General features: G+C 38.8%; 1 protein-coding gene across 2 annotated transcripts in view; it reads left to right on the top strand.

Annotated features, from left to right (window-relative positions):
* Positions 1-1,019: 1,019 nt before the first annotated feature.
* The window catches only part of gna12a (guanine nucleotide binding protein (G protein) alpha 12a), a 52,568-nt gene continuing 37,910 nt past the window's right edge, over positions 1,020-15,677 (top strand). For both annotated transcript variants that reach the window (XM_062990401.1, XM_062990400.1), the window contains exons 1-2: positions 1,020-1,322; positions 15,119-15,334. In XM_062990401.1, the coding sequence (XP_062846471.1) occupies positions 1,020-1,322; positions 15,119-15,334 (519 nt within the window). The remainder of the gene's footprint in view (positions 1,323-15,118; positions 15,335-15,677) is intronic.

Genomic DNA, 15,677 nt, shown 5'->3' with positions numbered 1-15,677 from the left:
TCAAAACTTATATGACTTTATTCTCATAATTATTTCAACTTCATTCTCGAGATCGAAACTTATAGAACTTTATTCTCGTAATTATTTAAACTTCATTCTCAAAATCGAAACTTATATGACTTTATTCTCGTAATTATTTCAACTTTATTCTTGAAATCGAAACTTATATGACTTTATTCTCGTAATTATTTCAACTTTATTTTCGAAATCAAAACTTATAGGTCGTCATAGTGTTTATACTATGCATATTTTGCTGTATTGTTTTTGGAGGAAAAACAAAGAAAAAAGAACTGGAGAAATCAATGTGTGTGTAAACTCACGACTTTTAATGGATATTAATGGTCTTGGCTGTGACTAATTGTGCTAAGTAGTAAACCACATGTTATAAATACTACAGTACTTAAAACGGTAATGACTGTTGTATGCATCCTACTGCGGGCTACTCTCTGGTGCCCTCTTTCGCGCCTGCGCAGAACTGCGTTACACGGAGGAAGGGAGGGAGTGTCGAACAAGCTCGGTCGAAGGACGCGTTTACGCACAGTGGACTAACTTTTTAAAAGTCAAAAAACTCGTTTTATTTGATGGGATGCACCAAAAACTAAAGAAAATAACTTTTATTGTGAGTTGTCGAGGCAAGTTGCTGAGTTTACTGAAATAATTTTGGGAAGAAGGAGTCAGGGCGGCGAGCTGATAGCGTGTAAACTGTTCTGTGAGGATTCCGTTTCTGTGAGGAAACTTTTGGTGCGTCTTAATAACTGATACGTTTGTGGTTTTTTCAGGGAATGTGTGATGTTTTCTCACAGGATAAAACACCTCTTAGCGACTTAGTTTTTCCCCCCCGTACAGCTGACTTGGTTTGTGTCATTTACTGGCACTTAGCAGTGAGCGGACTGTCCCGTGGAGGCAAATGCTGTACACTGCTTTGCTGATGACAAGTCCGGTGAATGTAGCGCTCAGAACAAAGGAGAATTAATAGCAAAAGGGTCACATAAAGATCCGCCTGTATCCGAGTGGAAGCAATGGCTGGAGTGGTGCGCACCCTGAGCCGGTGTTTGCTCCCCGCTGAGACCGGACAGGACCGGAATAACGGAAAAGATGGAGTGAATCAGGAGCGCGAGGCCAAGCGGCGAAGTCGCGAGATTGATGCCATGCTGGCGCGTGAGAGACGCTCTGTCCGCCGCTTAGTGAAAATCCTGCTGCTGGGAGCTGGAGAGAGTGGCAAATCCACTTTCCTGAAACAGATGAGGATTATTCACGGACAACAGTTCGATCAGAAAGCGCTGTTGGATTTTAGAGACACTATTTTTGAGAATATTATTAAGGTAAGTTTTGAAGTTACAGATGTCACAACGAGCACGCTTCCAATGTATTTCAATGACAAAGTCAGTCTAGTTCAGTTGAGTCCAGCTGAGTTTAGTTCATTTCCGTGTGGTCCTGTCCAGTCTCCACTGATTGATGATAAGTCTAGTTCCGTTCTATTCGAGTGATTTAGTTTATGTTTAGTACATATTACAATTTTGTTGTATTCCGTTTCAGCTAATCGTATTCTCTTTGATTTAGTTCTGCTTATTTTAGTAAGCTTAGATTCAGTTTAGTTTTTTTAACTATTGTCAGATTTTGTTTTTGCAGTTTTGGTTGGTTTGATACATTTTTCTTCTGTCCACTTTGGGGTAGTTTGGTTTTGCTAAGCTTGGTTTAGTTTCAGTTTTGTCTAACTTGGTTCTGTTATGTTGGTTCTGTTTCTCTACAACAAACTTGTATCCAGATGAATTGATTCAACTTTGTGGATTAGTGTACCTGGATTATTGAGCATGCATCAAGAAAAGTTCTGTTATGTTTTGTGTATATTTGCTTAGTTCACCTTAGTGTAGGACAATTCTGTTGGTTATTAGTCAGATTCCATTTAGCTTTGTTTTTTTCTATTTAGTTCATTTAGCTTTAATTCTATTGGGTTTAGTCCTGTTGTATTTGATTCTGTCCTAGTTGGGTGCAGTTCATCTCAGGTCATGTCTGTTCTATTTACATTTACATTTACATTTTCAGCACTTAGCAGACGCTTTTATCCAAAGCGACTTACAGTATACAGTCTAAGCAATTGAGGGTTAAGGGCCTTGCTCAAGGGCCCAACACTGGCAACCAGGCAATGGTGGGGTTTGAACTGGCAACCTTCAGATTACTAGTCTAGTATCTTGACCGCTAGGCTACACTATTATGTTCTATTATGTCCTACTTCAAAGTTGGTTGAGTTGACCTCAGTTTAATTTAATTCCATCTTAATAACTCAGTTTTAATAACTATATTAATTATATATTTGATTTAGTTTAAATAAAAGCAAGGGTAAACAGTTTTTTCTTTGCTGTAAACAACCAACCAAACGAAACACCAAAACAGGAGTGTGTTTTTACGATAAATAGTTTTGCCCAGTTAACCAACAGAATGGCAGTAAAACAATTCTGTAACATAAATATTATATGCAAAATAAATATGTGTATTTAAATAGATTCAAATAACAATAGTGACAGATTAAAAGTAGGCCTATTTTACTGCATGGACAAAACATTTAGATGTTAAGATTTTAACACCTAATCGTATGTTACTGTGAGTAATGATGGTTTTATAAGTGCTATAGAAATGACTCAGCTGTATTGAAAAAATATAGTGTTACATATTGGCAGTGTGGATTTCACAAGTTATGTTGTTTAGCAAAGAGAAAGCTTGTCTGATTCTCCTCTTTTTGCTGTACCATACATTTTTAAAAAGAGTCCGATGCAAGTTACTCATGCCAAAGAAGCACCCCCATACCATGACAAATGCTGGCTTGTGAACCTTTTATGTATAACAGTCTGCATGGTCCTTTTCATCTTTGGCACAGAGAACTCGTCCTCAGTTTTTCCTCTAAACAAGCAGAACCGTGGACTTACCTGACCACAGCACACTTTCAGACCATCCAAGATGAGCTTGGACCCAGAGAACTCGGAGCTGTTTCTGTATAGAATTCATGTATGGCTTTCTCTTTGTGTAACAGAGTGTCAGGTTGCATTTCTTGATGCAAGTGACAATGGTTTTCTGAAGTACCAATGAGCTCATGTGGCATATCTATTACAGTAGCATGACGATTTCTCATACAGTGCTGTCTGAGAGCTCAGAGGTCACGCACATTCCGGCTTTGCCCCACACAGACTGAGATCTCTCCAGATTCCCTCAATCTTTTTACAATAGTATTAACATTAGACAAAATTATTTGCAATCTTGCATTAAGAAATGTTCTTATTGAACTGAGTGGCAGTGGCTGAGTGGTGAGCCGTAACCCATCATTTATTGTAAAGACTGATCCTTTGACAAATCCTCTTTTTATACCCAATCATGATTTTCTCATCTGTCACCAATTCACCTGCTTATTGTGAAACGCTGTAACTTAAATATTCTTAAATTCTGAAATTTTCACTCTATATTTGGGGTGTGTTGCAGGCATTAGATTCTAAATGTGTTTCTGTATACAAAATACAATGAAGTTGATCAGTGAAAATAATTTATTTTCTACTGTTGTCAGCCATAGATTTGAGAGAATGAACAAATCACAGATTTTTCTTCTTACTGCATCCCAAATTATTTGGAAATGGGGTTTATATGTAGCATCCAATTATTATTTTACTTCTTATTATTGTCCCGACTGCTGGTAATTATTGTCTGTAGCCCAGTTTGATTGAAGAGAGATAATTTTAATGTTAATTATCCATGTTGTCATCAATTTGTTTGTGCTCTGTGCTCCAAAGTGCATCATGTTAGTCAAAGTAATGCTTATTTTACTTGTCTGTGACTTCCACACACTGATTGACAGCATAAGCCGCAGGATTATTGCCAGGTCATTTCCCTGCAAGCGGGTCCTTCTTTGGATGCTTTTGTGTTTAACAGGAGCTGTAATTCCGGAAAGAAAATGTGTGTTTAAGAGGGAGGAGAATCAATTACAGAAGAATGAGAGGAATGCACTAGTCTGTGCTGTATGATTTATGATGATGTACCCTTGATTAGTATTCACTCATGTTAAGTATAAGGATGGAGACTGCTGGTATTATTATTTTCTTCTGTGTTATCTATTAGTTATAAGCATGATTACAGATAGTAACAGAGCAGTAAAATGTATATATCGCTAGAAAAAAGGCTCTAGCAATTAGAACTTTGATTTGTGTGGTTTAAATGAGACTGAACGGTGGGTGTCTGATTTAATCAGTTGCGAAAATAGGAAAATTAAAAGGAAATACATTCCTAGAAGTCATGGTAACCTATGACAAACATCTTAGAAATATATTATTTACAGAACAGTTCTGCATGCCCCAAACGTACAGCCAAAAAGTATTATTTATTTATTAGGATTTTAACTTAATGTTTTACACACTTTGGCTACATTTATGACATCAGTTCACAAGTTTAATGCCAAACACAGACATGGACAATTGTATCTCCAATTCACCTCACTTGCATGTCTTTGGACTGTGGAAGGAAACCGGAACTGCCAGAAAAAACCCACACAGACAAAAAGAGAACATGCAAACTCCCACAGAAAAGAGCACTCTATCTGGGAATCAAACCCAGGACCTTCTTGCTGTGAAGCGACAATGCTACCCACCAACAAGTATTAACAGAACCTGGACCCTTAAAATGAATATGATCAGATTAGTCAACTTTTACCATGTTTCTTATGTAAAAGTTTAATTTATGTTTGGAAGAAGCCAAATGATGCTTTTACTCTGCAGTATGTTTTGCCGTACTGTTGAATAGAGTAAGAGATTCATAATGGTACATGCAGCATTTGTGTGTAAATCATTAGGTTCATTAGTCAACCAGGTGCACCCTATGGTGTAAGCACTATTTACTGATGATGTTCCCATATTCCATAATAATAATAATCTTTACAATTACGTTTGTGAAAATAAGTGAAATTAGCAGTAGTAAAACACAAACACTTGCACACACATAAAATTACACTTCAAAGCTGTAGTTTTGCTTATATTAGCACGGTGTTACTGTCACACTCTAATGACAGCTGTTTTCATGCCACCCAGATGTGTCCGTACGTACACAATACCACAATTCCAATGAATGGTTGTAAGTTGGCTGGAAACAGCATATACAGTACTGTCAACTGGGTGTTAAAGTTGATAGTCAAGCTATAAATTCTAGATTACACCACCAGCATAAAAAACATGCCAATCTCAAATCAGACGAAATAAAGCACACATGCTGTGAGCAATCACGCACTATGTTTCACTTGCACCTGTGACAAACTTTAGCTGAATTACAGGCCTGGTAAATTTGCCATTTGAATCTACTGAAGTTTCTTTACAACCGCAGAGCAAATGTAACCACCAGCTGAACCAGCTTCATGGTATAATTATGATAACTTTCAGAAAATAAACACACATGAGAAACAAAAAAAACCTAATACAACAGCGGGAAGCAGCAGCCAAAACATGCCTGTATACTCATAGCTGAAAACAAACACAGGGTGGTAATTACCCTTCACCCTGCTGCTAAAATTATTAAATTATTCAAGATCTAAATCAAGTTTTGCATAATAATGTACCAGCTGTAAAACCAGCTAACACAGGGCTCTAGACTAACGTTTTGCACTGGTTGCACTGGTGCGCCTAACTTTTTTTCTTAGGTGCACCAGCACAAAAGTTAGGTGCACCCAAATTTTCGACCGCATCGCATTTAACACCAGTTTTACAGGTTCACTTTTTTTTTTTTTTTTTTTTTTAAATCACTGTCCATACAGGCAATACTGACTTGTAAATAACTAACAATCTGGTCAACATGGCCTCGTCTGATGATCTGTTTGCTGCTGCCTGTCGCTGAAAGGCAGTGGGGAGAGGGGACACTTGGGCAAGGGGACACTTGGGCAGTGCATTTATTGCGGCATGTAATGTGTTTTATAGATGCATTGTGCTTTTTCAGCCTTTCAATTCGATAATACAGTTAATTATAGTAATGTAGACTAATTATAGCACACTTATAAAAATAATAATAGAGTAAATGTGTATGTATGTGTGTATATCTATATATATGTGTGTGTATATTTAAAATTATATGTATATGTTTGTGTGTGTGTGTGTGTATGGGGCTCTAGAGTGTATCTTTTACACAGATTCCCAAAATCGCTTGCGGTGCACTCACTGCGTATTTTGACTACATGTATTGTAATATATTTTGGTCTTTTAGTTATTTTTATATTTTACTTAACGAAAATATTGTCGTGTTTTTACTTCCTTTACTATCGCGGCACTTTACCGCTAGCATTAGCCCCTTGCTACTGTAGAGGGTCGGCTCACCTAGCCGCTGTCCGGTGGGGATGCTGCGGGTCTTTTGCTGTGCGGTGGTGGAGGTGTGGGAATAAAGGCACACGACAGGGTAGAGTCACTTTAACTGTTTAGTCAGGACTTCAGTGAGCGTTACAACACTTTACACCGCCAAGCTCCAGAACCCGAACTTCCATTCTGGAACATCCGGCGAGTCTCATATACAAAACTAAACTTACGGCAGAACGTCCGAACGCACGTGTATAAACCTGGTGCTGCATTCTGATTGGCTGAGCTGAATGTCGCTCACATATCACCGCTACAATATTGTCCCGCCCTTCACTATCTCTGATTGGTTTAGACCATGATATTGGCCTAATGTGTGTCTTGTTTTGTTTTTCCCTCGGATGCCTGGTCGCACCAGTGCGACCTGAGATTTTTTTTAGTCGCACCATTGAGAAATTAGGTTGCATGTGCGACCAAATTGGTCGCACTCTAGAGCCCTGTAACAATATTCTGAGCTTTTTAAATAGCAAAGTTATCTATAGCAGGCACAATCATTAGTGATAGTATATTAAGCCATTGTGTATTTCCTCTTTCTGATTCTCACTGTTACTGCATATTTGTCACTGTGAATTTGTTTTTAATTATTAAACAAAACGTGACATTTCTTAAAGGAAATTGAGTAAAAAAAGAACTTATTTTATTTACTTTTGAGACATAGCCAGTCAAGTTTGTTTGTAGACACCCAACTGGCCGATAGTGCTGCTTGGAATTCAAATTTAGCACAATCATGCCTGATGCCTAGCTGGCTGCTAGCACCACTAAGATTCAACCCTGGATCTCAGCAGTGGTGGGCTAGTGTAATAGAGCACTGTGCCATCCAAGTGCAAATACTCTTTATTTTTTTGTAAATACTGACTGAAATATCTGTTGTTTAGAATATGGCTTAACATTATTTCATTGGCATTTTGCTGGCAAACGAAAGTAATACATTATTGCTACTGTTATTAGCAGATGAGTAGTTGGGTGTCAAAAAGGTTTTATTTATCAAGCATGTTTACTTTTGTTCTCTTTCTTCTGTTTATCTCTTTGCTCGTTTCGCTTTTTCTTCCTTCCCACAGCTGCCATTCCCTTGTCATTTGGATGAGTGTGTTTGAGTGTGTTCACTGGTCTCCTGGTGTCTCAGGGGGAGTTGAAACAGATGTTCTTTCCCATCTGATCCTGAACAGAGAACCGATCTGACATCCATTTCACGTTGCTCTTGTGTTTTAAGCACTTGTCCCTACAGACATAGTTTATATATATAGTTAGATCTTTGCTTTTTTTACTGTTCACACTTCAGATACAGAAACTGTTGAAATCTGTTTTAAATTACACTCACGCTTGTCAGCTTTAGTCATTGTGGCAGAAATGTCCACATTACATAGATGACTGTGAGAGAAATCTTTGATGCAGCTTAAATATTTGAGGTTTGGTTGTGTGGAAGAGAAAGAAAAGCATATTTTTTCAGGCAGTGCATGTGGCCTAGCATGCTTGATCTCTTGATTTCTTAATGTGTATTTTGTGCCCTTTTGGAAATAGTGCATTACATTTAGCAAATGAAATCACCAAAGCCGTTTCAAACAAGCTTTCTTTACTGTTGTTTACACTTGCATTTCTGAAAATGAGACCAATTTTACAGAATGAATACAATAACTCACTGGTAAAATATACAAAACTTGCTCTATCAGGCTGCACAAAAGAATCAAAACATATTTGCAATCTGGAGGGTTTTGTCTCAGTTCACACACTTACACAAGTCTTACACTCTGTGCTCAAAATAGTAGTCTCATCATTGGTTGAAATTAAATTCAGCCCACTGTTTAGTATATACAGTAGATTGGCATTTGAAACACAGCAGCTCCCCTCTGCTCCATGTACAGGCTGATACAGAGAGTTTGATGATGGTACATTATGTGTGATTCTCCCTATCCACTTCATTAGTTTTATATTTCCATTCTCAGTTTTTTTCACTCTCAACTTGCTCAAGTTTTAGCATGTGAAGTATTTCAGCAGAGGTTAAATAATGCCTTTTTAATTTCTTAAAATATTAAATAAAAAAGGCACTTAAAGGCAAGTAACATGACAACAGAAAAGACAACTAACATGATAAAAAAGCTGTCATACTTCATCAATTATTAACAGCAAAGTATCCAACAGTCAGGAAATATGACGCAGGCTGGTATCTGGGAGAACAAGAATGAAGGAACTATCCAGATAATGTCTTTTCTGCTTATAGATGTGATAGCTGGACCATAAAAACCAGGACTGGAAGAATATTAATGACTTTGGTGCTGGCAAATATTTTTGAAAGTAGACAGTACCTTTACCTTGGACAGTAAAGATACAACAAATTAATTAACTAACTTTAACAAACTTACTTTAACAAAAGTTGGAACAGAAGCAAAATAAAAGTAAAACGTTCCAGTGCTCCACAACAATCAGGTAAATTAATAACTGGTAAGGAAATCTATTGCTTATAAGAGAAGGATCAGTCTTTTCAAGAATGATGGGTCATGGCTCACCAATTGCGCCTTTGTGAGAGGCGTGTCTATCGGTTCCAAAAAATTTACCATCTACGGTTCATAAATTTTGTAAAAAGATTCAGGGAATCTGGAGAGATCTGAGTATGTGTAGGGCAAAGCCAGACACCACTGTTGAATGTTTGTCACCATAAAAATGTCTCATTAATAGGTAAGGTGATGGAACACAGGGGTAAACATGCCTCTGTCCCAACTTTTTGGAATGCATCAAATTTTAAATGCATTTATAATTACAAAATACAGTGATCAGTAAAACCACTGGAGTTTGTTCCTTTCTACTTTTATCAGTTAAATAAATATTAAATAGAATTAACAAATTACAGTTCCTCCATTTATTGAGTTTTACAAATGTCCCAGCTTTTCTGGAAATGAGAATTGTACATACATTTATGAATTTTCACTATTTACTTAATCCTAGTTAGGGTTGCAGTAGGTCTGGTGCCATTCGCAATGTTCAAACCTTGAACAAGGACCCAATACATCACACACTTGCACATTTACCCATTCACACCTTTGGGCAAGTACCTGTAGCCTGTAACAGGTCCATCTGCCATGGAGATGCCGGTTCTCATCCTGCTGTTTTCTGAAACCATGATGTTGGGTTAAGTCTGGTCAGGTTTTCTGCTGGCGCACATGTTGGCACTTGTCTTTCCAGGGGAGCTTAGCTGGGGTAGCTGCACCTTTTGGCTGGCCCTTTCTGGAACATACTCCACATATGGATCCATGCTGGGATACAGTTGGTCTGGTGGAGTGCCACTCATGCTTTGCCATCCCTGGCTTGTTCTGGATTTTTTTCCCCCTTTTTTCTGAGAATTTGGTTGTTGAATGCGCTCTGAGCAGCTTGGCACATTGTGACAACCAGTTTTTAACACTAGCCTGCAGATACATGTCTGGAAAATTTACTCATCTAAACAGATGATTCTAATATTGCTTTTTGGTGTCCGTTTGTTATGTTTGGAATAATTATCACCAGTAGGCGTAGTACTAAATTATATATAAATCAGTCTGATAACCTGCTGTGTCAGTTCACTTATTATTTAGATATTGGGGTGTTTAGCTGATAAGCTAAATAACGGGCAGCACGGTGGCTAAGCACTGTCGCCTCACAACAAGAAGGTCCTGGGTTCGATCCCCAGGTGGGGCGGTCCGGGTCCTTTCTGTGTGGAGTTTGCATGTTCTCCCCGTGTCTGCGTGGGTTTACTCCAGGAGCTCCGGTTTTCTCCCACAGTCCAAACACATGCAAGTGAGGTGAATTGGAGATACAAAATTGTCCATGACTGTGTTTGATATACCTTGTGAACTGATAAATCTTGTGTAATAAGTAACTACCGTTCCTGTCATGATTGTAACCAAAGTGTAAAACATGACGTTAAAATCCTAATAAACAAACAAACAAATAAGCTAAATAACATGTTTCAAATACAAAAACAAACAAACATGCATTTAATGTACATATACATTGTGTACATACCATATAGTAAATTGGTCAGTTTTTCACATCTGGGGTCTTTAAGTTTACAAAAGAACATAATGTGTTGGCACCAATTACATGGCTCCATCATTTCCATTCCCTAAATGCCTAAATGACTGAATGGAAAAAAAAAAACCTTTCACATAAACAGGCAGCTAGTAGTTCTGTCTGTCTTCACCATATATATGACCTTCACCGAACCAACGTTTTACCTTGTAAAGGGTCACGAAATGCTTTTTTTCTGTTTTGAGAGTCCTTTTTGTGAGAAAAAGCCGAACAGTATTATCTGGCACTGTCAGTTAAATTGAGTCAAACAAGGTCTCCTCACTAAGGTAAACAGTCTTCACGGCAATAAAGGGCTGGAACAGCAACGATCCTTTTTGAGGTGTGAGATGTCACGTTAGGACTGGATGAGTCTTCTCAGGCTGGTGAAAGGTGGGGGTCTGCAGCCACATTTGCCAGTGTCCAACTCATGGTCAGCACGAGATTGCTCAATGCTAATAGTCTCATAGTCTCAGTGCCAGAGATTTCAGCTCAGGAAATGTCTCTCCACAGTTCACACACACACCACACACACACACACACACACACACACACACACACACAGGATGCTCCAAATGTAGCTTATCATTCTGCTTTGTGCTGTGCTTCGTCTTACTTATACCCCTACCAAAGCCTGTTCCTAATGATTACAAATGACTTTTAGGGCAGATCAAATTTAAATATCTGTATACAAACTTGTATAATATTGTAAAGAAATGCAGAAAGGGAAAACACGTATTCAGCAACTTGATTTTGTTCTTTAATATACTTACAGTCTTTTGAATTTATTAAAAGATACGCAGATAATTTTCTTTTATTCCACAGCTTTATCCTGGTCTGGGTCAGCATGGGTTCAGCTTTCCCAGAATCACGCCATTCTGGTGTCCTGCTGCAAATGTTTTTGTGTCTTCCATTTGTTTTATTATTATTTTATTTTTTTCATTTTGGCCACTACTTAATTGTTTTAACTACCTTTTTTGCCTTTTTTACCACAGTATTATTCCACCTTGGATAAAAATCCTTTTGCAAATTTGTTTTCATTTTCTGTTCTTGCAGGTCTTTGTTTTAAATCTTTTTGAAATTACATATCTTCTTATACTTTCATTTAATATGCACAGCCCATTGTCCACTTGGGTCCTTCTAAAGGATGACTTGAAACTGAAGTGCATCTGCTTGTTGATTAGATCTAACCTCAGGTTAGCCTCTCACACATCTCCCTTCTGTTGTCTTTGCATGCTGGATTGTCCGCTGTCCCTTTTCAACTACAGCCTGTCCTGTGCAAGAGTGGCTAGAAGGGCCATGTTTCCTTTGTTTACTACAAGCCTGAGAAAATATTTATGACATTTTGCTGGGGCAAGGAATGTCTTGTTTTTAAAAGATTGAATGCATAGACTGAGTAGACAATGGGTGAGCACTATTTCCAGGCAACAGTAGGTCTGGAGAAACACAGTCACAACCGTGGAATCTGGATTTCTATTTATGGATTTGGAGCATTCCTTAAATAAGTTATTCTCTCATAACAATTAATGGAATTTCATTTATTTTATCTAAGTGTGTGGTGCACCCAGGGAAAAAACAGACTTGTGCTGAATGTAAACTGGACTTAAGTGGTTGACCATCCAGCCTATTTTCAACAACCATGCTAACCCAGCCTAGAGAAGATGGTATTCTTTTTCAATATGCAAGAGGCCATTGGGGGAGGAGGCAGGAAGTGGCTCAATGGGTGACCACTGGGAGCGACATATTTCAAGCCCATCTTCCTGTGTGATAAATCTGAGATTTTCCTCTTTTTGGGGCATAAGAGCTCACCATGTAGGCGGTTTGTTTGTGGGTAAGAAGTCAGTGATTTAAGCTCTGGTTACACAGTGTTATGAAAGCTAAGAGTAGTTGCTGGGCCTTGCCACTAATCTGCTGACAATGCAGCCACTAATTGCACTGTAGTCCAAATAATAATAACCACTGACCCACCTCGCTGACAAATTATAGTTGTAAGACATCTTTTGCTATCTGCTGCACTAAGAGGAATTCCCCTTTGCCAGATACGACAAAGACTCTTTTATAGAGCATGTCACAAAGTGTCTGGCAGGGGCTTTTTAGAAATTCCCGCAAAATAGAGAGATGAAGGATGTAGCTCTACTAATGTTTCAGTGGAATCATTTCAAAGCACCAATCTAAAAGTCATTTCGAAGAACGGCATACTAAACAAGCAGTGGAAACTTATTTTGCTGAGGGTTCTCAGAAACACTCTTGTGGTGAGGTAGATTTTGGTGGTTTCTGAGCTATTTTGGGAGTGTGCCATGACTTGAAGAGGGTTGGAAGCCTTGTAACTGACCTCTTCACTGATAAAGCAGCCTTTTTGCTCTAAGACTCTCTTGCTCTCCTTTGCTTGTGGTTATCCCGGAGGAGGCAGCCTGCGAGGACAGGCGAGGCGTCCTTTCCCAGATAGCGCCTGACAGAAGTGGGTGAAAGGTCATGGATAAGTGGGTTTGGGATTTGGAGGGGCTGTCTCATGTCTCACCAAATAAAGCTAAAATGGGAGCCAGAGTGTAGGTTGCCTGGAGAAAGATGCTATGATTGGCAGCCAACAGTGCTGCGTTCAAGCTGGGCAGTAAGGGGTGTTTAGCAGTGTCAGCAGTCTACAGACTGTTTACTTTATGAAGAAGACACCGGGGGTTCAGTACTACACTCACTTCCTGTAGCTGTCTTCTGGTTTTTGTGTTTTACAGTATGTCCTCCTCACTGCACAGATTCTTTCTACATGGGGATGAAAGGAAAGGCTTTGTAAATATCACTTCCTGCCCCCATGAACCTATGGTTACTTCAATGTGGTGTGGATCACATCCTGTCTAGTGTTTAATGAAGCAGATTTTCCCGGAGAAATCAAAAACCGCTTCTTTTTCAGACAGAATCTGCTATAGTGCACTAATTACTGTCCCATACCGCTGCGCTAGGTAAATGTGAGCTGCACAGTTTTTAGAGGGATATGTCAAAAAGAAAAGAAATAAATTCCTCCTTGTGGGATTTAAAATAGCAAGACTATTATTTTAATATGCCACAGAAAACAGTGTCAGTTCTGCTCCACAGAAGAATCTGACTTTGTGGATTGTGCTGCAATAATAATAAAGAGTAGTTGTCAGTATGGAGTTCCATATTTCAGTCCTGGGGTTTGAGTGGAGGAGCTCTGGGTTACTTGCGCTCTTGTTGTCTTTGGATGAGGAGACAGGAAGGTCTGGATTATGAGTATTTGGGATACATGATTAGTGAATAAATGTCACAAATTGCACTGAAGCGTTTTTAAAGATGCTTAATGGAAGCTGTGTCCTGGCCGCAGTGTTAGTGTTTATTTATCAGCATTTATACAAAGCCAAAAACTGTTAGCCTCTTTTCTGTTTTCGTTCCTTGTTGCATATTTTACGGAATAGTTTTGGATCCTCTTAGTAAATCTACCACAGGACAAAGTCACTATTAAACTAAGTAAAAACCAAACAGAATTTTCAAACAATCTTCATTTACTGAAAGGAAAAACATGATCCTATGGCAACTGTCACTTTATTAAAAAGCAAAACAGTTCCTCAATCCCAATTAACCAGTTAACAAAATGTAACTATTGATTGAGAACACATTGACTGGACACATCTAATCTTGATAACTGCCAGTTAAGTCTAAACGTTTTTAAATTTCAATTTCATCAATCATTTTATCCTGGTCGACCCTGACCCTATACAGGTTTGATTTAACTGGTTTACCCTGGGTAAAAAGCAGCTTAGCGCTCATGAATGAGTGGGACCTCGCCCCAGCCATGTGGGTCCAAAAGTGTGACCACTTCCAGAACAGGCCTTCACATCGCCTATGGGCGGCTTGCTTGGGCAGCTTGCTTATCCAAGGTGGTTTCCTTGTAATGCCTGAAAAGTGCCTCGATGCCCACTGAGTTCCCAGACAAAGTAAGCTGGAATTATTCAGCAGCAGATAACCACACCGGACTAAACCTGGCATCACAGTTCTAGAAGAAGCAGGTTGCAAACAAAGTTGCCGGCAATTATGTGAGGAGGAAACTGTGATAGATGGAATCACCTCCACCTGAAGTAAATTAACACACACACTAAGGTCATTTAGGAGGAACTTACAGACCAATCATCTGTGCCTCTATGCTTTTTCTGCCAGCCATATTTGGGTTATAAGGTTAATATAAGCATATAAGGTTAATGACAAATTTTCAGTTATCAGGAGCTTTTGGCTGGAGTTGTTGTAGCTAAATGTGATGCAATGTTTTATTAAGTTTATGGGAACAATTACTTTCAGCATGTATAAGTGTTACATAAACATTATTCTTCAATAAATGAAACAATTGTTTTACATTTTATGTGAGAATCTTAAATCATTTATCTTGGCAAATCTGCAAAATAGAAAACATTAGGATACAGAGGGAATATTTTTTACTGCACTGCATTTCTTTATAGGTCACCAGGCATTACTCTATTGTTCTTACTTACAATGTACAGACTATTAGTGTTTCTGTAAATATATAAATCGATACTCCTAGGTTCACTTGTGTTCTCACTCCTGGGCAAACCGGCTAAGCTTGGGTAATTATCTGTCCAGATTTAATTGCTGAGGCTGTGACCACTTGGTAAAAGAAAGACATGTACAGGAACGAACAGGCATGACTAATTGCTAACGAATGCATTTAATACTTACACTCCTCTCTGCCTTCTGTTCTCTTTCAGGGAATGAGGGTGTTGGTGGATGCTCGGGACAAGCTAGGGGTGCCCTGGCGAAACCTGGAAAACGAGAAGCACGGCATGTTTGTGATGTCATTCGAGAACAAAGCAGGCATGCCCGTAGAGCCCTGCACCTTCCAGCTGTACGTGCCCGCTTTGCAGACACTCTGGGGCGACTCGGGCATCCAGGAGGCATATGGTCGTAGGAGTGAATTCCAGCTGGTGAGTGAGCCGGGGAGAACATGCAAGCTCCACACAGACCTTGACCACTCTCCTTGGGAATCAAACCCAACAGTTTTTCAAATTACAGTCCATGTGTCTGTATTTATCAAAATAGTATGACAGGTTTTTTTTTTTATCAATGTCATCTGAGGGCCTGATAGACACACACATTCATAAACGGTTTCCTGTCCTTGTCCTACATTGACTGAGATTTGTCCAAATTTCCATGAATGTTTAATGTTAGTACTCATGACCAAAACATTTAGAAATATTATCTACCCACAGAGATAATGAAGTTACACCACAAACTGTAACTCCCAAAAATATTCCCGAACATTAAACT

The sequence above is a fragment of the Trichomycterus rosablanca genome, chromosome 2 (assembly GCF_030014385.1).
Source record: "Trichomycterus rosablanca isolate fTriRos1 chromosome 2, fTriRos1.hap1, whole genome shotgun sequence".
NCBI lineage: Eukaryota > Metazoa > Chordata > Actinopteri > Siluriformes > Trichomycteridae > Trichomycterus > Trichomycterus rosablanca.
Note: the sequence above shows the minus strand (reverse complement) of the source record. Positions and strands in the feature narration are given on the sequence as shown.